We start from the raw sequence: 25,114 nt of genomic DNA, 5'->3' as shown, positions 1-25,114 counted from the left end.
GAAACACTGCTGTATATAAACTGGCAACAAAAAAGAACACAAAAAAAGAAGATTATTTATATATATATATATATATATATATATTACTCATTAATGATTGGGTGGTTGTCACTCTTTAATGATTCTTAATGTGACTTTGGATTTCTTTTATCATTTTAATGAATACCTGGGTGCATTTATTCTTCCAGGGGTTCAGATTTGAACCATTTCTGTTCTGGGATCAGCTTTGTATTGTATTATATTCTTGGTGTTCCCTCTCCTATGATTCCCCATCAGACATCCCATCCATCTCATATTCTGTACAGCGCTTGAATCCTCTGGAATATAAGAGACATTCCGGTGACTCAGGCGCTTCCCATTGCCCTATTCCAGCATCCTCTACTCTTAAAGCTGAGAGCTTTTCACGTCCTATTTGGGAATGATAGGAAGCTCGTCCATTGTTTCGCGACATGGATATTAGCGCTGATGAAGGAAATGCTCCATCTGATAAGAGAACCGTTGAAAAGAGTACAATTTCCAAATAAGTGAACTTTCAGACACCGTGTTCCTGCTTCTTTTACTCTGTGACATCTCTGCAGATGTGCCGCGATGGGACTGTCTGTCAGCAGCTTCTGTCCGATCCCAGCCATGAAGACCAAACAATGAGGGCCTGCAGGTCCCACAGTTATAAGGACTCAACATACAACTCTACAGCCACTGGCGGCGCTCTTGTTTCTACCAAGGGAGAACTATTCATAATGTTCCTAAATAAGATTGTTATGATTGTTTATTCTGCAAACAGGACATGTTTCCTGTTTATACAGGACTTCTTGAGAGGTGACAAAATTAGGCTAAATTATATCAAGAGAAAATCTAAAGAAGTTACACTGTGGGAAAGAGCTACTGGTTTGAAATAGGCAAACATTGCTGCCAATTGGTAACTGGGGAGCAAATCATAACTTTAGCTGGTCATTTATTGGCTGATATTTATAATAGAATAAATCAAATCCAAACTGATTGGAAACAGGGCATTCCTGATTGATGTTTGATTAATTTATTGATCGGGATGTCCTATGCCTAATTGAGTGCCACTCAAACACCCCTTCTTCCCCTATACTGCAACAGGCTAATTCAAATAGGGGGATTTCTCTTTAACAACCAGCAGTGAATGGAAATGCTTCCCAAAATGTATTTTATTCTATTCTATCTTATAGGCAAATGGTGACATAAACAAGTAAATGTATGTCTCCTGTGCCACCTTATGGCTTACCACCTGATTGAGAGAAACACAGTAATAAATAACAATGTGCACCCCTTCCCCACCCACATTTTTCCCACAGCCATACATCCTTACTAATGCACTTACCCATCATATTAGCAGAATATAAATCATAGAATTGTCATAGATCAGAGTGAGTTATAAGAGTAGCAACTTCTGCATTTTCTGTGATATAGACATACATATGCATTTGTATAGACACACATATACATGCATGCCAGAGGTGTCCTCATAGTGAACTGAGAATATGATATATATTTTACAACAAGCCTCCTGGTGCCTTTGCAGTTCATAACTGTGTTCAAAAATGTTTAACACAAATAAACCACAACTGCAGCCCCCCTTGTAACTTGTTACAAAGTTGCAATATTGCAGTCTGATCATGGAGGAGAGAAAAGACTGAGAAAATTCTCCCTCCCTTTCCTGCAGTCTGGGCAAAGCCTATGGGCTAAAACTCAACGACTGCTTTCAATGATGAAAATATGCTCTTTTCCATACTGTGCAGAGCAACATGTCAGGAATGTATTCCCATACACCAAATAATACTCAATAAATGATTGCAATCTGATCACAAGTTTAAGTAATTTAGGAAATGTTTCATGCAGTTGATTTATGCAGACCTGTAAAGTTATTGGAAGATCCACTTAAAGAATAAATATTCAAATTTTTGCATTAACATGACTGGTTCTTATTTGATTGATTGACATAAGTCTTTTATTATTTTTAAGTCCAAGTTGTTTTTTTTTATTATTATTTTTAGGCAGGGGTAAATAATAATGGAAATTTTCAGGGCTTGAATGGTTAAAGAAATGCCCATTAACATTACCCATCATTCCACCGTCATTTCCTATAGGAGTGCCTATCCAACATAGCTTGCTGGGGAGGATTATAAAAATTCAGGTCACACCCAGACATCCTTTATAGAGTTCATATAAATAGAAAAAAAAACTCCCTTCTTAGAGAGGTGTGCGGTCTGTGATGTGAGCGGCTCATCTATATATACACAGCAGGGCACCGGATCATTATTATACTGTTATTCTAGTCGGCTCCCTTTTTTTAATGACTTGGGTGGAAGCAAAAATGACAACACATGTCCTTATAACAAAAAGCAGAAATGAATGCTGAAGGTTTAGACTCTAATGCATCTGGGCAAATTCAGATAGTAAAAAATACCCTTTTAGAATACTATGAAACTGTAAGTGGATCTGAAATCCAGAAGTGAGAATTTGGTTTGTAATAGGTATTTCTGATATGTGAGGTTGCCTAGGCATTCCAGTGTCTCCATTCTCATATCTGATGAGCTTTTATCACAATGCATACATCTGCATTATGAGATCTAAGGCACTGATGCCTCTGAATCTTACTATTGGGATATTTGGGGTAAGATTTGGTGATTTCACTACTGCGCTGCTCACTGTTCTCCTTGCCGGAGGATCTGGCATGAGGAAGCAAAGCCTCTACCAATATGGCGCCTCTACATGGACACAGTGCAGATCAAGTCAAGAAAATATTACAGGCAATAATGATGAATGGTCCTTTGCCCTCTACCTGCCTTTTTATACAACTTTTTGTATGGTTCCACTTAAAGTGTATCCTCACACATCTACATGAATACAGTTATACAGATTAATTTCATTTTTTAGAAAAACTCCACCATTGACTTTAAATGCCTTGAGCTTCAGGCGGTTGATATTGGCCATGCTAAGACGATGCCATGAGTCAGCTTCAGGCAAGGTACAGCCATTCTTCTGGGCAGAAAAGCGGATGATGGCATTGACAGCGGGGTACTGAGATCTTTGTGAGCGGTAATAAATCACACTTTTGCATCTAATATGTAAATATACATCTATAGCTAGGTCAGCTTTAGGAATCAGTGCAAAAGGCGGCCACACTCACATATCCATATATGATGATCTGCCAGCACAGCTAATGATGGAAATGTGAAAACAAAATGGAAAGTGAACAAAAACACCTGAAAATAATTCCAGAGAAGGTGCACCGTGAATGACCTCGTCACCCCTTTTTCCGAGGGGTCATATATTGCGGTCATTGTTCCCTGGCCATCGCCCAATAACTGACAGCGGTACACGTGAACGTGTTTAATGGAAAATATGACGTGGGCAGTATTTACCTCCCGCCGCATCTGAAACACATGATAAAACACAAGGTGAAGTTTTCCCTGAATCAGGCTGGAAAATAACACAGGGGGCTCAGAGGGGCGCAATGGCCAGCAGCCAGGATTAGGCAATACAGATTGATCGTTGCTAAAAGGCTTGTAGTGCTTACAACACAGGATTTGGCCGCTGCGCTCTTATTTTCCAGAAATCCAGAGATGTTTTTCCCCTTATATCAGCGGTTAGCTTGTCATCGCAAAGGGAACAGTTTTGCAAAAGGGTCTGGCAGGTCAAAGTTATTCATGTCCTCTGCCATGGTTGTCAGAGAGTGTATTTGCCTTATGCAGATAATAGGGGCTATGGGAGGACCTCTTACACACTAAGGATAGATGGAGGACAATGCTCCAAATACCTGCACCCCTAAACCTGCATGTTAAACATTTGCACCTGTTACACCTGCACTCCAAATACCTGCACCCCTAAACCTGCATGTTAAACATCTGCACCTCCTACATCTGCACTCCAAATACCTACACCCCTAAATCCTGCATGTTAAACATCTGCACCTCTTACATCTGCACTCCAAATACCTGCACCCCTAAACCTGCATGTTAAACATTTGCACCTGTTACATCTGGACTCCAAATACCTGCACCCCAGTTACAAGTGCTCTTTCATTAGTTAAAGCTAAAAATGGAAGGTCTGTTTGTATTTCCTTTTGCCCCCTTACCAAACCACCCAAACTTATTGTCACACTTACCCCCCTCTTCCATATCCCTTATAATAGACCTTCCACTAAAATGGACCTGCTGGGGTCCTTTTATGCCCTAACTGCATGATTGGCATGTTCTGGGTGCACAGCCAACTGCAGGTCGAAATATCGTTTTGGGGAACTGCACTGTGTTCTTCCGCAGTTCTGTACAGCCAAATGCAAAACTGGTTTCCAACCTTTCCCATACACTTGAATAGAGACGGTCTGATCTTGCTGTGGCACCCCACAGGTCTGATGTGACCTTTATATTCACTGGGTCCCCTACCACTCTCCTATATTTACCAGGTGAAAAATATCCCTAAAATAAAATAAGTTAGAATTTCACTTTTCCCCAATCCTTGTGCATCCACTAAATACACCCAGTGATGTGGCAGACAGAGATAGGATAAGTATTCTTTTTATTTTTGGTATATATTTAAGGCAGGTTCCTCTCCTCACCCTGTGTCAATGTTTGTATTTGTCTGTATTTGCAACCCCTATTTAATGTACAGTGCTACGTTATATGTTGGTGCTATATAAATACAGTTTATTTTTAATAATAATATTTCACATAGGTGATTTTAGGGTTTAAAGTGTATTTCCCATTTTAGTGTAAACTCCACTTTCTAGGATAGCTAAACTTAAAAACAAAAGTGTAATATATTGCAGGTTACTAGCTTTTTGATTCAAAATAAACTGTAAAAGCAAATCATCTTCCTACCTACCCTACGTAATAGTGTAATAGCGATATAAAAAAAAATACGTTGTTTGCACTCCAATTAAGAAACACAGTGTAGGATGTGTACAAACCTCCCAGATTGTAAGCTCTTCGGGGCAGGGTCCTCTTCTCCTCCTGTGTCACTGTCTGTAACTGTCATTTGCTACCCCTATTAAATGTTGGTGCTATATAAATCCCATTTATTAATAATAATAATAATAATAATAATGTGACATCCATGGCCCTCTCCATGCACTACGTGTTGCAACTCTAGGAAAGGAAGTGTGTTACCAGCATCAGCAGCAAATAAAAGTAAAAAGGGCCTAAAAAAGGAAAAACAAATGCAGCCACCACATCTAATGACCAGTAAGCTTATATAAATGACATTTTTGTTTTGGGGTTAGATTCCCCTTATGGGTATTCTATGAAGATTTTCTATACTGTGACAGCGCCGTGCATTTAAAGAACATGGGTTGCATAATGCTAGGAATTACTTACCTGGAACAGGACTGGTGCTGGACCTCATGAGCAGCCACAACTGTTTTTGGAATTTTGTAATACTACTATTTAAACTAATATATTGGAACTGGGCTTTAAAGATAATGGATCTGATTTATTAAAGTACTCCAAGGCTGGAGAGGATACACGTTCATCAGTGAAGCTGGGTGATCCAGCAAACCTGGAATAGATTTCTTAAAAGTCATTTTCTTTTTGTTAGCAAATGTTTTCAATCCTGAACCAGATCCCTTCCAGGTTTGCTGGATCACCCAGCTTCACTGATGAAAGTGTATCCTCTCCAGCCTTGGAGAGCTTTACTAAATCAGGCCCGTAGAGTCACTTTGCCCATTCCGTGATAAAATCTCTTGCACGAAACCCTTCCACCCATGTATACATTCAGTGTGCTCCCCCAGTACCCTCTCGGAGCCCTTGGTATACACCCATAATGTCCTGGCCAATCGTCAGTCCTGTCACCCAATGAGGAGCAAGACGTTAATTCTGGGTAAGATCCGACACCATTCAACATGGAACTAGCATAGGATTAGAACTCCCATGGAGGACTGGAGTGGTCATAAAAACAAGATCCGTATGTATTACTTGAACCTCAGTTTCCATGTGTTTGTTTCAGATCTAAGCAATCTTCCAACAAGAAAGAACTTCTGTAATATTTATTGTTCTTGTAGAATGACCAGTATACATCTCAGCAGCTTGTGGTAGGAGAACCTCCTGGGCGGCACCAATGCTCTTCTCTGCTTTGGTTGTCTATTGAGAAATATATTTAAATGAAGGATTTTTGCCCAGAGTTTAGCTTTTTGGCAATTGTCATATTGCTGGCTTGCTGGAGTAAGCAGGTTCTCGGCAGATCTGTGCACATGCTAACTCTGCATGTCAAACTGAATATTTGCCTGTGCGGTATTTTGATGGAATCCTGTGATTTATGACTCTTTCCATTGAACTGTTCGATGTTTCCAGCCTGTTGATGAACTGCCCTGTGCTTGTAAGCAGAAAGGTTTTTTAGCAGCGCTGAGCCAATATGCACCACCAGGTTTCCAGGCAGATGGAGGGAAACCCCAGCTGTTGCCTTCAAAAAATAACATTTGAAAAAAAAACTTGTAGAGAACTCATGTGCAGCCACTCCGCCTGGCAGGAAACATTCCCAGCAACACCTGCTTCCTGAAAGCCACATTTATTTGATCCCCAGGCTCTGAGTGCACCATGCCCTGTGCTTTGTTTGCTGTAACAGAGGTACAGGCCAAGCTGAACTGATGACTCCAAACTTTCAGCTTTGATGAGAGAGTTAACCCTTTCACTTATTGAGGTGGCTGCTCTTAAATGCAAAATGTATATACAGAGCTAGAAAGAGCCTGGTTTGATTTAAAGCAGATCTTCTTGTATTCTTTTTTAATTTGCTGTTTTAAGGATAAAAATGCAGCTTGACCTTTTCTTGTTGCAGCCCTTTTGGTGCAAAAGGCTACTGGTCTATTTAAGGCTCGAATGATGGCCATGATGGCCTATAAGCCCCAGCTGTTATGGACACACCCCCGAGGAGCACCACACCATGTCAGAGTAGGCTGGCACCAGTATTGAAACCACCCACTGCCTCAGCAGGGAGGAGTAGAAGATGACACCACGTTATGACACCAAGTTATGGCCGGCCAATAGGCCCAATGATAAAAGTTGTAGGGGTTAAAAAATGTTCTTGAAAAAAAGCTTTTCTTTAACATAGATGATGTTAAAAGAATTTTAGTCCACCAAAGCATTGTCTTACTACAATTTTAAGGGACCTGGAAACTCCAGGGGAGAGGACAAAAACCTAGAATTCCCCTGGAATATAAACCATCCCAGTGGCAGGAACCCCCTCATTGACAAACCAAGAATAGGGAGAAGAGAATTTGTCACAATGGAATCCACTGGGGAAAATTTTACATACATGGATTTTCAGGGCATTTAACAAAGATGGATAAAAAAAGTCATTGGTACAAATTGGCACCTTTGTGCCAAAATTTGTCAAATGATTCCTGCCGGGGATATAAGTACTGTACTCCCAGGCACACAGGGTTCATTTTAGCGGGCTAGGTGAAACACTTATTCTTGTGTTTGCACTGCCCAAAGTTATTGTTGTAAATAAACCCTAAAATGTTATCACCGCTTGCTGTTCTGGGGACAAAAGTCACCCAAAAATGAAATAGAATGAATGCCTCCAACCAGCAGGGAAGACAGATAAAACCTGATAATGAGTTATTACCTTCCCTTAATGTTTCCAACACAAAAACCTTTGCATACATTAAATAAGCTCTAGGATAAGCAATACAAAAGAATGTGTATTGTTATATGTTATAGTAGTATAGTAGTAGTATAGTGTATAGTATGTTATAGTATAAATATACTATTGTGCTTTGTGTGTTACACAACATGAAACTCTTCCCATGTGCAGGAGCTTCCTATAATAAAGACCAGCCACTGCTGCTCCTTTACCTTGTGCAGGGTCACTGGTCTTGTTTCCGCCCCTCTGTAGTTTTCTGCAGGCAACCTGTAGTGGGTGTGGCCTGATGAGCCCCTCCTACAGCTCTGCTCCCTGCACAGGCAATGTGCAATACAGTGACAACATCACAACTATTTGTACAATGTAATACGTGGGTTAAAATAGCATTTGGAACACACAAAGTAGATTTATATCTTTTGTGCCCAAACTCCAGCTTTAAGCATAACATAGCTTCCAACTATACCTTTATTTCTTATCATGGTTAGATACATGGAATTCTAAAAAATACAAGTAGTATTTAAGTGCTAATTGCATTTAATTGCAACAACCTTCTCCAAAGTTATTGGATGTTATTGTTAAATTCTAGAATACGAAGAGGTGAAAAAAGCATGAATGGCTTCGACCATCTATTTTTCCCCTCATGGTCCATATAAATGGAGCAATATTGGTATGACCCCTTTTGGCGATACCTTGTGCTACCTCATATGAGGGTCTTGTATGGACTAATGGGAACATTCACTTTTTTTATGTTTTTACTGTTTTTTTTTTTTTTGGTGCAATAAATCAGATTGGTGCAACCTTATCACATTGATTTTATTGTCTTGTAGCTTAATGCACCACACATTCCCTGCACAATTTATATGTTACTGTAACTCTCTCCCGTTGTTAATCCTCCCAAAGTTTTAACCACTTCACTTGAAAAAAAAAAAAAGTTCTCTGCTGGTATTGTAGATGCAAAGGTCAACCTGCAAACCTCTCCAAGGGTCACCTAAGTGACTCCAAGGAGCAACAATTTTTCCAAGCAGTGAGCAGGAAGAGGGGTTCAAATTTCCAGGGGCTGGGAACATTCTGCAGCTACTTCCTGGAGAACTGAGACACACTTCCTGTCTGCTTCCTGCACCTTTCTGCAAGAGGTCTGAGAACAGGCTCTTGACATGATGATCACTTTAGCAGCCTTCACACTGCGGGGAGACGTCCAATCCACCTGCATAGGGATTAACCCTTCATCACCGTCACAATCAGGTTTTTTAGACATTTTAAACCATCCGTAGCATTAAAAGGAAAACAAAGTGTTTATTACAAAAATTATATATTTTTAATTAACATACTTGCCAATTGTTGCCGGTTTACAGGAACAATCCCTGATTTTTATTAGCAGTTCCTGCGTATTCCCGTCCTTGAAAGTGTCATTGTTTAGATAACTCCATTATTGCAGCACAATATTCCTTTGATGTTATAATATGTTTAATGACATTATTGTTCTCTTGGCCTGCTAGGTTAAAGTGTAACTCTTGCCAACAGACACGGAACGGCTGCCTCAGAATGGAAGCTTGAAGGGCCAAGGTTTTATTACTAGTGTTTCCAATATTGCTGTGCATACACAGGTCTATAATCCACCTCTATGTATGATATTCTAGAGGAGAGTTTTTCATGCACCAACTTATCTTCCTTTTATTTGGTCTACAACTGTATATTTACACCTTCATTCCACAGCTACATAACACTTCGACCATTGGCTGTTTCTGGGTATGGCTATACTATGTATTTTCCAGTATACAGCACCATGGAAGATGATGGTGCTACTAGTTTTGGCACTGCAACTGGGCATCCAAAACATCCATAGATTTCAGGAAATTTGAGGCACTCTGAAGTTGTTCTGTCCGGAAACTGGTCAGATCATGACTGCAACCAGAAGGCTACGGGCACCTGGGGAATAAGGATTTAATTCCGAGTTACAATCGTGTAGGAGAAGAACAATGTTCACTCTGTGATTAGATTTTGGTCTTTAGTTTCTGAATATTAGAAATCTTTGCATAAGAAAAGTTCCAAACAAGATACAAGACCTCGTTCTGCAGCCTGAAAGAAGGCTTCTTTGTAACCAACTGACCAATATGACCAACTGTCATTTTTCCAGCACAGAACTGAAACTGGAAACAAGAACTGGATTCTGGCAATATAATTTCTACTTTCAGGTTGATAAAATAAGCTCACTATGTTAATGGAAGTGTACACAAGGGAAAGCTGCAATTTTCTGGATCTGAACTACTTAAGAATGTTCTGCCAAACGATTAATTGGGAATCCAATGACATGGCCAGAAGCATATGCCCACCCACACTGTGTAATAATGTAAATATACTGGAGGCTTAGGCTGCAGTTATATCTACTTTTTAGCCTTTCCTGGCTCTTCCTCCAAATCCCCCTCCCCTCATCAGGAAGTTAATGAAATAATTAAGCACCTTTTTTTAAATTCACTATACAATACTGTAGGGTACATCCAATGGTATACATTCCCCCACTGAGTGCTGAGGTTCCTCCTGCCAACTGTTATCCCAATACAAAACACAGTAATGACTGTAGGAGGAACAATAATGCCTAATGGAAATATGCTCATCAGTGTTAATACAATCAGAAAAGCAAACAAGATTAAATCTGCTAAATTACTGAACTGTGCACAGTCCCTTCCCTTCTGAATTTGTGTAATATTTACAAAGGATTTGGACCCCAGTTTTCAGGTACAGCTTCCTCACCAGCAAGGAGAACAATGAGCAGCACATAAAATCTGGTGAGACTATGGGCCTCGTTTATTAAAGCTCTCTAAGGGTGGAGATGATACACTATCATTAGTGAAAGTTAATTATCCAATGGATAGACAGAACTACAAACCCTTTTAGCTGGGTAAATAACTCTCATAAATGGGTTTCATTTGTATTTTTAGCCTGGAGTTCAGCTTTAAAACATCTTTACCTATTTTTTGCATTGCAGATAAATAAAAAGAGATATTGGATGTCAATACCTAATGCATTTAATCATTGACCTTGTATGCCATGTGGACCTGTCAAGCCTGCTAGCAATATACGGACTCTCATGCAAGACTTTAACAATGAAGGACACATGTTTACAGAAAACCTAAATACCGCTTACCGTTTTCTGGCTTCCATGTGGTGCAGAGACTTTTTATAGAAATTTGTGGATGCTTTTAATGATTTGAATCTACTGTAATAGTTTTAGTCCACAGCAAAGGAGGACATATGTAGAACAGAAAACGGTATTATCAGAAGCAGAACACAATAAAAAAATAAAAACAAAAGAACATGATTTTATGGATGTAAACCTTGTTGTAATATTTAATAGATCTAAACAAACTTAGAACATTTTAAAAGAGCTGGATAAAATATATAAGTTTGACAAGATGAAAGCCACCACGAGACTTTGGATGATAGTCAGATGTACAAGTGTGACAGAGCCACCCTCAACCAAACCTAGCCATGTTCTGGATGACAATATGATTCCATAAATGCAGAAGTGACTAGATGAAGAGGCTTTTTAACTGTCTGACCAACTGTTCCCACAAAAACGAACACAGAATATAAGCAAAATAGTGACCCTGGCAATGTACCAGCTTTGGGCCCAATTCTTTCAACTGGCATCAACATGGATTGTGATAGATATGGTGAAGCCACCCTTTGTCCGTACTTACATGTTGTATCATCATGTGAGCACTTTTATCGCTTTGCTTCTTGGTTTACTATGGAAATATGATGGTTTTGGCTTGACCTCTGGTCATCCACTGAATCCCAGGTTCCTACCTAGGTTGCCATGTGGATGATCTGACTCTGAAAGACAAAGAAAGTCCTGCATAACAAAGACCTTCTTTCAGACATTAAAATGGTTTACCAATGCAGCATTCTCAACATGCCAATGGCTACTAGAACAGCCAGACCTAATTTGCTTGGGGGAAAGGAAACTGGGTAGGAAATAGTGTCCAAGTTCTATTGTTTTCCCACTCCAAGCTCTCCCTATAAGAGCAAACAGTTGCTGATGAGTTAGATCATGCTACATGTACAACTAACCACTAATGTCTATGGCAGCCTTAAAGCAACTCTGTTGCTTTGATAAAGTAACCCAGCCAGAAAACTCTGCCACTAAGAAGCAGAATACTTATCTCATTTGTGGGGGCTAGTGGAATTGTTTCTCTTGCAGAGCCCTTGTTGACTATATAAACGTCAAAGGGTGTTGTAGTTCCTACTGCTAACCAATGATGGTTCACCAATGCGGCATTCCCCTCAAGCTCTCCCCATTCACCCCAAGCTCTCTCCATAAGTGCAAACAGTTGCCGATAAGACCTTAGGGAATTCCTGGAGACACCTAAAGGTGCGTACACACTTCCAATTTTTATCGTTCAAAACAAACGACGAACGATCGATTGGGCAAAAAATCGTTCGTAAAAAAGTAACCAACGACGCCGACGAACGAGGAAAGTCGTTGGAAACGAACGACCGGACCGGCGGATCGGATTGGACGACGATCGTTGAACATCGTTCGTGTGTACGGTCGTTCGGTGATCGTCCATGGGCTGAGCATGCGTAATGAACGAACGTTCGTTCACTTTCCTGTCATGCACATAGTTTCTCTATCACTCAAACGATCGTATCTATTGTGTGTACAATATCTGCGAACGATCGTCTCGTTATCTCTATGTGCAGGATCGGTGCTATACGATCGTTCATAGATATCGTGCAGGATCGTTCGTCGTTCGTTTTCCAACGATAATAATTGGAAGTGTGTACGTAGCTTAAGTGTGGTTAGATCATGCTACATGTGCAACTGCCCTCTAATGTCTTTAGCAGCCTTAAGGCAACCCTGTCACTTGGACAAAGTAACCCAGCCAGAGAAACCCTGCAAAACAGGAAGCAGAATACTTACCTCCCTCATGGGTGGCAAGTGGAATCTCCGCTTGAAGAGCCATTGCTGGCTGTATAACCTTCAGAAGGTGTTGGGGTTCCTCATTCCAACCAACGTATCAACCAGCAGGCAGAAGCACAAGTCTCGATGGGAAATACACTAGCCAACAATATTGTTTGATATACACAATCACCCACAAAGAATCAGAGGAGTGAACAGGTAAAAGCTGATGGGTTACTGCAAAACCTTGTAATGTGTATATTTGTAAATCAGTTGCACAGCCTAACCCAAACCCAAAGCAGATTTCCAACAGGTTTGAAAATCCACAGTTCTCCGTAATTGATCATTCATTATGTATGTTTCTTGTTATTCTAAGAACAATGGGGATGACATACATGTTTGTGTGTTCTATGAGGGTGCCATATGCATTTGTGAATTATTTGAGCACATCTTGTAGTTGCCTACAATTTTATTCCTGTCTCTAAGGGTTAATACAGGAGTGGTGAAAGACCAACAACAGCTCATTCATTGTAAGCAATAAAAAAAAAAGTTTAAATGGAGAACATTTTGCAAAATCTACTGATAAGAGGCTAATTGGGCCAAAATTCTGCAAAAGTTGAAATAGCTGATTTCACTGTAAATTTGCATTTTACCCATGCATTTGGCTGAACTTTTTGTGGAAATGAAAGCCTACCTTTCCATCATTCAGAATAAAGAACTGTGTTGAATACCCCCAATTTATAATTATATATATGTAATTATCACATAGGCACATCAATATCATTATTTATTAGGGTTAAAAAATAGTTTTTTGCTTGTAGGGAAGGCACCTATAGCTTCAGTTTCCAATGGCTGCAGATGGTTTTTCAGGCCAACATCTCTTCTTTCTCCTTGGACATGTCTGCAAATGACTTCAGCTAGGGATAAGCCGCTGACTGCTGCTCCTTCAATGCATGGACTTACGAGCCAATCTCCACATATTCCTACCTGGTGGCTTGCCTGAAAGACACAGCCTTCACCCTGCAGAACATTGAGGGGGTTAGCCGCACCCCACAGTTGCACTTTAGTAAAACAGGGAGTCAATGTTTTTCGATCGATGCCAGTCACCTCTGAAAATCCATTTAGAAGTAAATTAGTGACCTCCTTTTCTTTGGAAGGCGGTATAAATTCTTGAGGGACTTTATGTTTGGCTGCAAAAGCCTTCGTACTAATGACAGTCCAACATTCCAGCTGATTTTCACAATACTTAGATGTGTTATTTCCAATCCATGACACGTCTGGATGTTCCACAAATGCCCCGTCATAGCTCAATGCAACTTTTTGCTGCAAAGCAAACAACAAAACCCAGAGGGAGCAAAGCTGCATGACTTGAGTCTGTGGTGAAAGAACCGGTCCAAACTTAACCTTGAGAAGGTTGTGAATTAATGGAGCCCCTGAGTGTTCCATAAGCCTTGAAGCACACTTTCCATTATGGGCCACCACCAAGTAATCAAACCAGTTGTCGTCAACTTGCCACTTTTTATTAAGAGGATCCCAGTGGACACTGCTGACCCACTTGTGTCCTTCAACATGAACAAGACTTGACAGACATTCAGGAATGGCCTGCATTCCTCTTGTTCCAATAAACATTTGCATGTTCTTGATTTCTTCTGGCTGTTTTCCCATTTTGAGGCGAACAATTTTGCCATGCCATAATTTCACCGTCTTCTTGTTGTGCAAAAAGGATGCGATTTTAGCAAATCTCTGGTCGCTGACCGTAAAGAATTGGACAGCGTGGTCGAATATGTGGAGTTTTCCATTAATGCTGATGTACCGACTCCTACATCTGCCCCCGGGGCCATGTTTCCCAGTATCGAAAACCACCGAGTTAGTGATTCCCAATTGTGCCAATCTAGCTGCACAAACCAAGCCTGAAATCCCTCCACCGACAATGGCCACTGAAATCCCTGTTCCACTCATTTGATCTTAGAAGACACCTGTAGAAGGTAAAATTTTACACACATTTTTTATTAAAAAATAATTCCAGGAATCATCACAAACATAGGACCTGATGTATTAAAAATGATCAAGAGTGGAGAATATAGACTATTATGGGTGAACTTGGGTGATCCAACAAACCAATGGAATGGATTGGATGGTCAATGCAATGGATTTCTTAAAAATCATTTGCTATTAGTTGTTAAGTTAGTTTTAGTACTGAACCAGGTCCATTGCAGATTTACTGGATCACCGTGGTGCTCCCATGGTAGTCTATCTTCTCCAGTCTTGTAGAGCTTTATTAAATCAGGCCCATAGCTTCAATTTTTTTTACACATATTCAATGGTGGCTAACCAGCATAAGGCCTAAATCAAGACAAGTAAGCAATGGCCTAAGTACAGATATCCTTTATTAGTTTTTTTGTGTGGCCAGCAGCCTGTGCAGAAATAAGGCAACCAGATGGGAAACTAGGTGGACCTAAAGTCGGAACCAGACTGGGTTCACTTGCCACTTTTCCTGTCTACCTTTAGTAAACTAAAGAGAATTAAAACCCCACCTGTGACCCAACAGACCAGCCGGTTTCGATCAATATCCAGCCAATAGAACCAAAATTTGAGAACATAAAACTTTAATTGGCCAATCATCAGAGGTAGATAATGAATGCCCTTGGACCTGTTAGCCCTACAGAGGTAAAAGTTAAAACTGGGTGCTTTTTTTACCTTTCACGTAATATAGACAACATAAGGGGTAGGCAGACGGTATTCTTGATTTTGGGTCCACTTTGAAGCTACACTATATTTTCAAATAATATTGTCATGCCTTGTAATATCAGATCTGTTGGATAGGAAGAATTAAAAAAGCCCAAGACTAACAATATGATCAATGTATTGGGTAATACATGCACAATTGTGAAAACACTGACTAAAATATTGCCAGTACAGGTTATGTTGAAAATGCAAAAACAAATACATCCAGCAATGTATTCATGTAAAGGTAACATGGTGAACCATCTTACAACCACTTCACGCTGGTTTGCGGAAACTGGTGAAGATTGCAAAACAGCCTCACCAACTGCCATGCCGGATATATTCTGCAAGCTGGGCTGCCTCTGCCCCCATAACTTTCTATCTCAGCCGGAAAATTCTACCATAGCTCAAGGAAGTCTGGGGTTTGTGGGTGGATGTAGAACAGACACATGGAAGAATTAGACTTTGTGGGGTATGTTGTAGGACTGTAATGAAAGTTTTATGATGCAATAAAAGGGGTGGGAAAGATTTTATACTCTAAGGTTGGTTGGAAAATGATGTCAATACTGGCATCATCACACTGCACTGAGGAGCATGCTGCAGAAAATGACCCTTGCTCTCTATGTGGAAGCAGCAGGTTCCCTGCAAAGTTCTGACAAACCCCTTGCCGAGTCCGAACTAGAGTTCTCCAATCAACAAGGAATACAAGCTTTAGACAGGTAGTCATATATGGGCATCATGGGCAGGATGGGAAAAAAGCTCCCCAATGGGATCCCAGGAGAGAAAACAACTATTGCAATGTTTTAATGAATTTAAAAAATAAAATATATTTTTTCTTATTTTTCTTTAGTGGGTGTCAGTGCTGCCAATATCCTCTTTGGATCCACCTATAAGAGAAAGTGACTGAACAAGATGGCAGGATGGACAGCACGGTGGTTCAAAAGTTAGCACTCCGGCCTTTGCAGCCCTGGGTCCCAGGTTCAAATCTTGACCAGGGCACTATCTGCATGGAGTTTGCAGGTTCTCCCGGTGCTTGCGTGGGTTTCCTCCAGGTACTCCCACATTCTAAAAACATGCAGGTTAGGTTATTTGACTTCCCCAAAACATTGACCTTTAGACTGTGGTAATGACATATGAATATGGTAGAGACATTAGATTGTGAGCTCCTTTGAGGGACTAGTGACATGACTATGGACTTTGCAAAGTGCTACGTAATATGTCGGCGCTATAAAAATACTGTGTAATATTAATAATTCCCAGGAAATATTGTAGTACAAAGTGCAGCTTTAATAATTGGGTTTACCAGTTGTATACCTAACTCAAGTATAGAAAGGGGTCACTACAAGAGCAGCCTGCATTATAATAGGAGGCCTCAGAAGGTCAAGAGAGGCAACCTCAGGGAACACAGCGCAATGACATCATTACATTAGCCATTCCGGGGCTCTGCTCTCAATCCTTATGTTCCGAATATTACTAATACCATTGGTCATGGAATTTGCCCAGTGTTCAAGGACATAAAGCTAATTAGCAGTCCTGATTTCTCAATCCTTGCAGACTCCCAGCTTTAAATAGTTTGTGGAAAAGAAAGGTAAAGTGCTGTCTCAGTCTATTAGTAGCCAGCCAGATATTGGGTATATTTGCCTTGCCTTGCTTGTTACCACCAAGCTGGCAAAACAGCCTTGTTCTGGCCAAAGCCTTGAAAGGAAACGTGACCATCCATAGACAGGCAGCTACTTAATACAACCACTGCTATTCATGTTTTTTTATGAGTGTGTTCAGTTGGAGAAATTAAATACGCTTGCAATTACAGCCTGCGAGGCTGACAGCGTTTACCCAGACACGCCAAACTGACATGGCTATTAATAACTAGAACCTCTTAATATTATTTTATGTCCAGGAGCCGTAGACGAAGCTGATGGAAGTGTTGGGTTTTTTTCAGAAGTAACATACCCTGAAAAAACAAGCGGGGCAAGGCTTGAAGATGAAGATATTTAAAGCACAGAAATTGGTCGGGGGGCAAAAACAGTTTTAGAAAAATGCTGGAATTAGCCAACTACCCCCACCCCTCATCTATCAATTGACTTATAGCTTGCACCCTATTAGAATCCTTTTTGCCTTTTTATTTTGTACTTACCCTTTTGGAAAGTCACCAGAACTTGCCATGTGCTGGCTTTTCTTTGATTTTGGAATGGGCTGCTGAATGCAATGCATGGATTGCATTTTGGAAAATGTAGCTTGCTGTCATAGTGATCACAAGCCTCTGCAGTGTCTCAAAAATAATTTCAGATTATTTGTCATGGTGGCAATGATCCCCAGGTCATGGGCATCCCTTAATGTTGCAGTGGTGGACGTAGTAGTGCAGAATTGACTTAGTTTCAGCCAGCTCCTGTTGGTTGAGGAAGGTCCAGGGCCCTTGTGCAGCTGCACACCTTGCACCTCCCTATGTCCGGCCTTGGAACGTCACGCTGAGGCACCTATCCACTAGTGGGAGTGAGCCCTAAGTACAGTGAATTATGGCTGCCCCCCTCTTGGGGGAACAGAACAGCACCCTTCATTCACATTGCCTGATCCAGCAAGCTGCACTGACATCAATAAACACCCCCTTCCTCTGTGTTGCGTCATAGCATGACCGTTTATGCAATGCACATGAATGGCTAGATTGCCATTCAATTTTAGTGGCACCCCAAAAACACCTTGGTACCTTACTCCTTGCATAACAAAAGTACATCATGCACTATATGTCTGAAAGCTATTAGTCATTGGGCTGTCAATTCAAATGCATTCACTAACAGAATACATGGCATGCATTTTGGAAAACCACAGCTCAATGGCATGGTGGGAACAGATATTCTTGGTGTCCTCCATTAATAAGAAAAATGCCCGATCTCCCAGCGGTTATAGACCTGGGGGAAAATGTCACCAACACAGAAGCACCTTGCCAGCCACAGGAGCGCCAGCCTGGCACATCTGACAGATGGTAGCAGTGAGCGGGTCCTTATGGGGTCTACATGCAGCACCCCCATCCCCAAAGCGCCATCATTTCCTGGCGTGAGAAAGCGGTGAATGCACCACAACCTCACTGCCAGTGTGAATAAGCTCCCAATTGTGGATTACTTTTCTGGGTTTACAAACACTTCAAATATTTTGTAACTAACACTATAAAAGCAAAACCTGTAACTAAAGCAAAGTCACATGCACAAGTAAACAATCCTCCCTGCAAGTCAATGTTACCTTTAGTCTTGTGCTTGCAAAAAAATACCTACATTCAGGAACTTAGTTCCCTTGTCCCCATCCTGTGCCCCTGGATGCCCCCCTACTGAGCGGAGATATTAAATCTTTATGGATTGTTAATACTACGTATGAGAAGCTCTTACCTAAATTGCTGGTTGTGTAACTTCAGGACAAGCTCTAATGCTTCCTCTTTCACAGCTGCTCATCTCCCAGCATTCCTAGCTGCTTTTCACTGCAACGTATGCAGTTTGTTCACGTGTGAATATTATCTAAGCAGCACTGTGCAGAAAGAGCCCTGAAGGGCCCTGCATGTTGTATAGTAATTATGAAAATAGACATATAAAGTGAGTTAAAAAAGAAATAAAACAACCTAAAAACCTTGCTGGTTAGAAATGTATTTCTAGTTAACAAAAAAGCTGAGATTTGATATGTTGCATGGATAAGTTAACTTTAAAACAAGTCCACCTATTCTTTTAACCTGCCCCCTAACCTGACTTAACCCAATTTTTCCCTCCACAGATGCATGCAGTGACCACGATGCCGCTGTTTGCCCTTCCTGCACATTACAGCTGCATTGACTTCTATGGGACCATGGGGCTGTCACCACTGCTCCCCATAGAAGACTATGGACTTGTTTTGCATGGGTATGGCAAGCCATGGTAGATATTGATAGACTTTACAATAAATAGAACCAATAGAGAGATAGAGAAGTTTTGGACTTTTTTTAATCAGTTTTTTCAATCAAAAACTAGCTACTACAGACTTTTTTGGGGTCTTTTTCCAAATTTCAGAAACAATGCACTCTTGGATGAAGCCATGTAAATTATACCTTAATGGCCATTTCAACACATTTCGCTTTGATTTTACCAGAGTGTAAGGAAAATAACTGTTGAGACATTTTTGAAAACAAGCTTGTGAATCATTCATTGTGGAGCAAAATCCTTCTTTAGTAGCCAAAGAGTAAAGAAAAAAAAATACTTGAACAGAACTTTTTTACTATGTCCCCCAGTGGGAGGAAAAAAAATGATTTAATTTCAAGTTTCATCAAGGTATTCTAAAACCGAGGTCCTGAGAGCAGAAAAAGGACACCTGTGTTGTCAACGGCCTGAGATGAAATTAGGACGAAGCATTCGATACCCAGGCGCTTGAGTCACTGACTTCGGCCCTTGGGACGGATGTAGGAGGGTAAAAAGAAGCTTTATTTGTCTAATAGCTCAGCAGAATGCACTCAGTGTGAGAGCGAAATATGTGCCCTGGGTGTAATTTTATGCAAAAAGGGGAGGGTGAGTTTTTTAAAGTGATCTGTTCAAAAACAGCATGAACACCAGCTACTGTAATATTCCAAATACAGAGCCGGCTTTATCTTCGATGCCGAACAAGAGAGGTCGCGGTCTGAAGACGGATGGTAGCAGCGCTGGAGAAATATGAGGAAGTGCTAGTTTACACGATAGTTGATGGATTGATGGAGTAGAATAGCAGCGTGGGTCGTTATTATAAGCTCACGTTGCTTAGAATGATGTTTACAAACCATTTTGTTTTCAAAGAGTAGAGTTAAAGAGAATGTAAAACTTTTGTGACCCAACAGCCCATTAAGTGGTACCTCATAGTACCTATAGACCAAATTATTAGATACCGCTATTCTCTCGCAATAGTGTTGCATTGTTTTTGACTGTGCAAACTTTGGTGTAGTTTGTATGGAATGGGAAATGGTTGAGACCTCCATTATTGACTTGTTCCTCCATTTGGTAGATTCACCTTCATTGCTTGTGGTGGAGATTCAATAGGATGTGAGTGCCATCCTCTCTCAAGCAATGGAAATGGGAGCATTAAAATCTATGACCCTATTTGAAGATAAACTTTTATATTGGGCCACCTAGCAACACCATGCCCCCCAAGCTGCCCCTCAAGATAAAAAGGCCACACAATCATCTAACCATCATCACTCTGGGAGCTGCTGTTCCAACATTACTAAATATTCGCTGGGCCCCCTAGCAACACCATGCCCTTCAAGCTGCCCTTTAGGAACAAAAAGGCCACACAATCATCTAACCATCATCACTTCAGACATCACACCAGTGTTCCACTATCACTAAAAATTTGCTAGCTCTCGAGTGTCGGCTTCTTGACACCACCTCCCTGAACCGCAGTCCAACCACATTTCAGGAAGAGTGGGGTTAGAGAGACTTTCAAAAACGGCTTATATAAGTGGTGACACGGGAGCCGTGTCTGGGCACCCTACACTCTCGTAGTAATGGGTACACCCAGTACATACACCCAGGTGAAGGTAGTACATAGAACCAACTTGGAGCCCCCCCATCTCTACCAGTACCAGTCACTCTATGGCACAGCTGACGAAACTTTGAGGCTTGGGACCCTTGTGCAGTGGCACAATTTGCACCTCCCTATATCCGTTCCTATTCTGTCCCTATGGAAGATTTTCCATCCTGTTATGTTAACACACCTAAAATTTTATATTTCTCATTACAGGTCTCCAAGCCCCCGTCTAATGATGGAATGTTATCAGTCTGCTGCAGGCAGGATTTACATGACTGTGCCATCCCTGAACCTACATATAGTTTGGACGTAGATGACCCCTTGGGGTCCACTGAACAAAGATGGCATCATCCTTCCAAAGTGAGAGGTGAAAGGTAATAAATACTTGGAAGTAGTACATACTATGTAGCATGCATAGACTAGAAATGAAAAAGTATCTAATGTTAGGCCCACATATGTGGTGCACCTTAGCCCTGCTCGTTGAATGAATGGGTTTGCAGCACGTGCCATTTCTAGCTTGGATACTATAATTTTGTGCTTTTGTTGGCTGCCTGACCACTGTTTTTTTTAGCTAAGCATTTTTATGCCACATTCATCGGGCGCAAATCCACTTTAAAATGCATGCTGGAATTTTCCATCCCCATTAATGATGCTTTCTATCTGTCCACATCATTTACCTCATTATTAATATTCCAGGGGCATTTTTTTGGCTTCTCTTGAGTGACAGCTTGGTATTGCTCGTTGTATTTAAGGGCCTAATCATCTTATTTATTTTAGATGTTGAAAACCCACATTAACTGCTATTCCAAGCTTTTCAAAGAGGCTGTGGGTTTCGTTTTACAACCAGCGAGGCTTGGAAGAGGAGGACATTGGGAGACCATAGATGAAAGAAGAATTAGGATCCAACATGAACTGAGTTTCCCAAACACAGTTGTCTTAAAACTTTGTTAAAGATCACGATTGCATAATTATACATAGGAGCTAATGTAGGAGAACATTATGTGCTGTAACATGCACTTGTGCCCACACGTAAAATGTTTTTCATCGTTCTGGTAGGAAAGATTTTGCCCTCCATGCGTACCTGATGAGCTACATGCATAAAAAGATGTGGTTTATCAATTCTAATGAGAACCCATCATTGAGAACCCATCATTAGAATATTTATTATTATAATAATATTATAATATATTATAATATTTTATTTTTACAATATTGGTTATTTTATTACCTGTAACAGCTCCCTGTAATCATCGAAAAGTCCCAAAACCTCTGCTGGGTGCTGCCATCTTGGATGCGATTTCTGCAACTCCAACAGACTCAGAGCTATTACTCGGTTTCTATTTCAGTCTTTCTCAAAAAGGATTCCATGGAACCAGGTATAGGATCCTCTCCCACCTACACCTGGTTTCCAATGGTTCCCCACTTGGTTTCCAGTGACATCCAATGTCACCTCTACAATGATCAGCATTGTAAGAAGCCCACTGTTTAAGAGTGCAAGGGTTCAATACAATTTTCATTCTGTCTTTATTTATTATTAGCCATTTTTTTTAATTTTATTTTAAAGCTCATATAAGATTTTGACAACTGAGTTTTACATATATTTTATAACAAACACTTGCAAAGCAGCTGGCCATGGAAAGGGTTAACCCCCAAGCCAGACCCTACTCTCACAACCTCCTATTATATTACAGCGTATTTACATTGCTGATATTAATTTTGTTGCAATGTTAATTCTAATGCATCTCCAACAAAACCTCAAGGAGCATTTTATATGGCGCAGCTGGACTAATTTGATGAAAGGAGAAATAGATTTTGCAGCCAGGTCAAACACACGCAGTTCCTACTTACAAGCATCTCTCTGGATCTCATATCGCGCCAAGTCAAACACGTCACTTGTGAACATGACAAGACTGGGGGGGATAGGATTACTAAATGAAAGGGGCTGGAAGGCTTTTATAACATTGCTATTCTATCATCAAAACCTTCATCAATCAAGGTGGATCAAGGAGGGGGACACAACATATGCCTGTCCATGTTGTTTAAAAATAAGCCGCTGTCCCATTCTGTTTACTGAGGTCAGTAATGAGGATCAGAATTCAAATTAAACATTTTAAAGCTTGGTTACTTTTCCTTGAATGCACTTTTTTAATTAATGTCTTGTTAAGCAAGGGCGTGTATGTGCTATAGCCAACATGGAAAACTTGGTTTGGGTTCCTGATTATTGGCTGGCACATGGATACTTTACATGCGTCTTGGGTCCATCATCCATGGTTATATAGCCAAAGTTCATGTGGACCACATGAGCTACCATGCACTGCACTGTTCCACATAGCGACACTTGCAACACTGCTGAGCTGCAGACCCATTCATTCTGAATGGCACCACAGTGCACCTTCCTAGCTGACCTGTGGTGCATTGCATCCCTCTGCATGGTACTGCATGTGCTATGTGTTGCAAATGTTTAAAACATATTATATTAGACTGTCTGACCCTTTTTAAGTTCATCTATGTACACATGTAACCTGAGCTGTATATATTCTTTATAATCTGTATAAGATCCATAAAATAGGCTCCCACTGACCTCTGTAACTGCAGGTACTGGGGAGTAATTTATTTACAACTTTACATAAATCAGAACACAGTGCCCAAAAATGTATTCTTTCCTTGCGGCATAGGCCACTGCAGCTCATTGGTGTGATCTGAAGCCATAGCTGAAACCTCATTTTTGTGTTGAGACCACTGCTGCAATGCTGCCCAATGCAACCCCACATTGCTTGGGTGCATGGGCCCTTCCAATTTGAGCCTAAGAACAGGTCCAGGTTAGTTAAGATGTTCCGTTACCCTCAGAAGCCATTTAAAGGCCATCATACTCTTAACCAACTTCTTCCCCATTGACAGCATTTTGCCAAACATGTCCAGATATTTGCCAAAATTTCAGATCAATAAAAATTGGGCTCATCCATAGCAGATGTTCTTCCACAACTTGGTGCATTTTTGCTTTACAGCATTTTTTATTATCTGGAAAGGAACCAGACTTATTTTCCTGTGTTTTATGTAGCAATGCCACGCTTAACATATGCAGAAATTCTTGTAGGGAAAGCATTCGCCGCATGGTGGGCCGAGGTCAGCTGACCAGGAAAATGCCAACAATTCTCTGGGCTCATAAGGACCTCTTTGCAGGCCGGCCCTGGTGAATGAGTGGAAGGGCAGCCGCAGTGACCAGCCTCTCCCAGGCTTCTTTCGAGCCTTTGTTCTGCAGAGTGAAGCTGACTGCTGAGAGATGAAAGGAACTTTACAAAGTCAGTCGGTCCTTGTGACTTCCCTTGTCCCGCTGTACACTTTCATGTTCTCGGCTCGGACCATGCATATACATGAACACAGGCTGCACAGTCAGCAAACACAGCGCTTATTTCATGGAATTTCCAAGAACGAAAGCTGCTGTGGGTATGGTGGGTAGCATGTGACGTGGAGTCACGTCAAAGTAGTTGACCCAACTCACTGGCATTTCATTTGCCAAGGCCTTGTGTATCATACACAATTACCATTTCCTGTTGGTTATTCACAATATCAACTCATTTTCACTTTTTTATTACATCTCAATGCCACTTACCTCCTGCAGCCATTCCAGCAATGGCTACATGGCATTTCTTGGCCTAAACCTTTATTGTATTTCAATTATGGAAGATCGACATCACATATAGGCGGCCTTCAAATAAAAAAAGCTGCAGCTTTAAGGTTTACACTTTAATTCTGCAAAGAGAACTTTTCTTGGCAGCTTTCTTTACTCCTTTACAAATCCTCCCAATACGTCACTCAGGTCCATGCACAGCGTTTTTCCATTCTCAGATTTGATGGAAAAAACTACAGAGACGTCAAATGTGTCCGTTTCATCCAAACAGGAAGAGCGAGAAGCTTGTGCTGGCTTCTGGGCAGAACAAATCTCTGCCCCTGAATTATAATTAGATATGACATCATGAAATGTTCACACAGATGGGGAAGACAAATGTCGAAGTATTCCAATTATCTCATAGGACAATAAAAAGGAAGTTCCAAATAGTAAAATGTACCATGTTCTGTGCGAGTTGTTTTCATTGGCTTTAGGTTTAGACGGCTCCAAAAACAAAAAAATTATCATTTGTTCATTATACAAGTGAAGTCTGTGCACCTGTGTTAGCTCTGAACATCCAATCATTGCCCAGCTTTTGCTTGCATATGATTGGAATGGACACAACTTCAGATCAACGCACACGTTGCTAGTAGTCTGATCATTTAGTTAATTGTCTTAGGACAAGATAACATTGGATGGTTATTTGGGCACTGGTTTTCCATGAGATACTTCCACATAGGGAGATTTTCTGCTTCTTTGATAATGTGATTCCA

General features: G+C 40.8%; 1 protein-coding gene across 2 annotated transcripts; it reads right to left on the bottom strand.

Moving 5' to 3' along the window:
* Positions 1 to 8,907: 8,907 nt before the first annotated feature.
* LOC140337045 (renalase-like) lies at positions 8,908 to 18,675 on the bottom strand. 2 transcript variants are annotated; one of them, XR_011921987.1, is made up of 3 exons: positions 18,604 to 18,675; positions 11,301 to 14,481; positions 8,908 to 9,528 (listed from the first exon to the last, which is right to left on the bottom strand). XR_011921987.1 is itself a non-coding variant. In XM_072420557.1 (2 exons), the coding sequence occupies exon 2, from the start codon at positions 14,462 to 14,464 to the stop codon at positions 13,289 to 13,291; it is 1,176 nt and encodes a 391-aa protein (XP_072276658.1). In that variant the 5' UTR covers positions 14,465 to 14,481; positions 18,604 to 18,675; the 3' UTR covers positions 10,903 to 13,288. The 2 variants fall into 2 exon arrangements, 1 of the variants encoding a protein (XP_072276658.1); XM_072420557.1 differs by lacking the exon at positions 8,908 to 9,528 and having other exon boundaries at positions 10,903 to 14,481.
* Positions 18,676 to 25,114: the final 6,439 nt, after the last annotated feature.

Source organism: Pyxicephalus adspersus, chromosome 8 (genome assembly GCF_032062135.1).
Source record: "Pyxicephalus adspersus chromosome 8, UCB_Pads_2.0, whole genome shotgun sequence".
Lineage (NCBI taxonomy): Eukaryota > Metazoa > Chordata > Amphibia > Anura > Pyxicephalidae > Pyxicephalus > Pyxicephalus adspersus.
Note: the sequence above shows the minus strand (reverse complement) of the source record. Positions and strands in the feature narration are given on the sequence as shown.

What these genes read in the sequence shown, in the direction of transcription:
- LOC140337045 (XM_072420557.1), bottom strand. Translation starts at nt 14,464, where the DNA reads ATGAGTGGAACAGGGATTTCAGTGGCCATTGTCGGTGGAGGGATTTCA.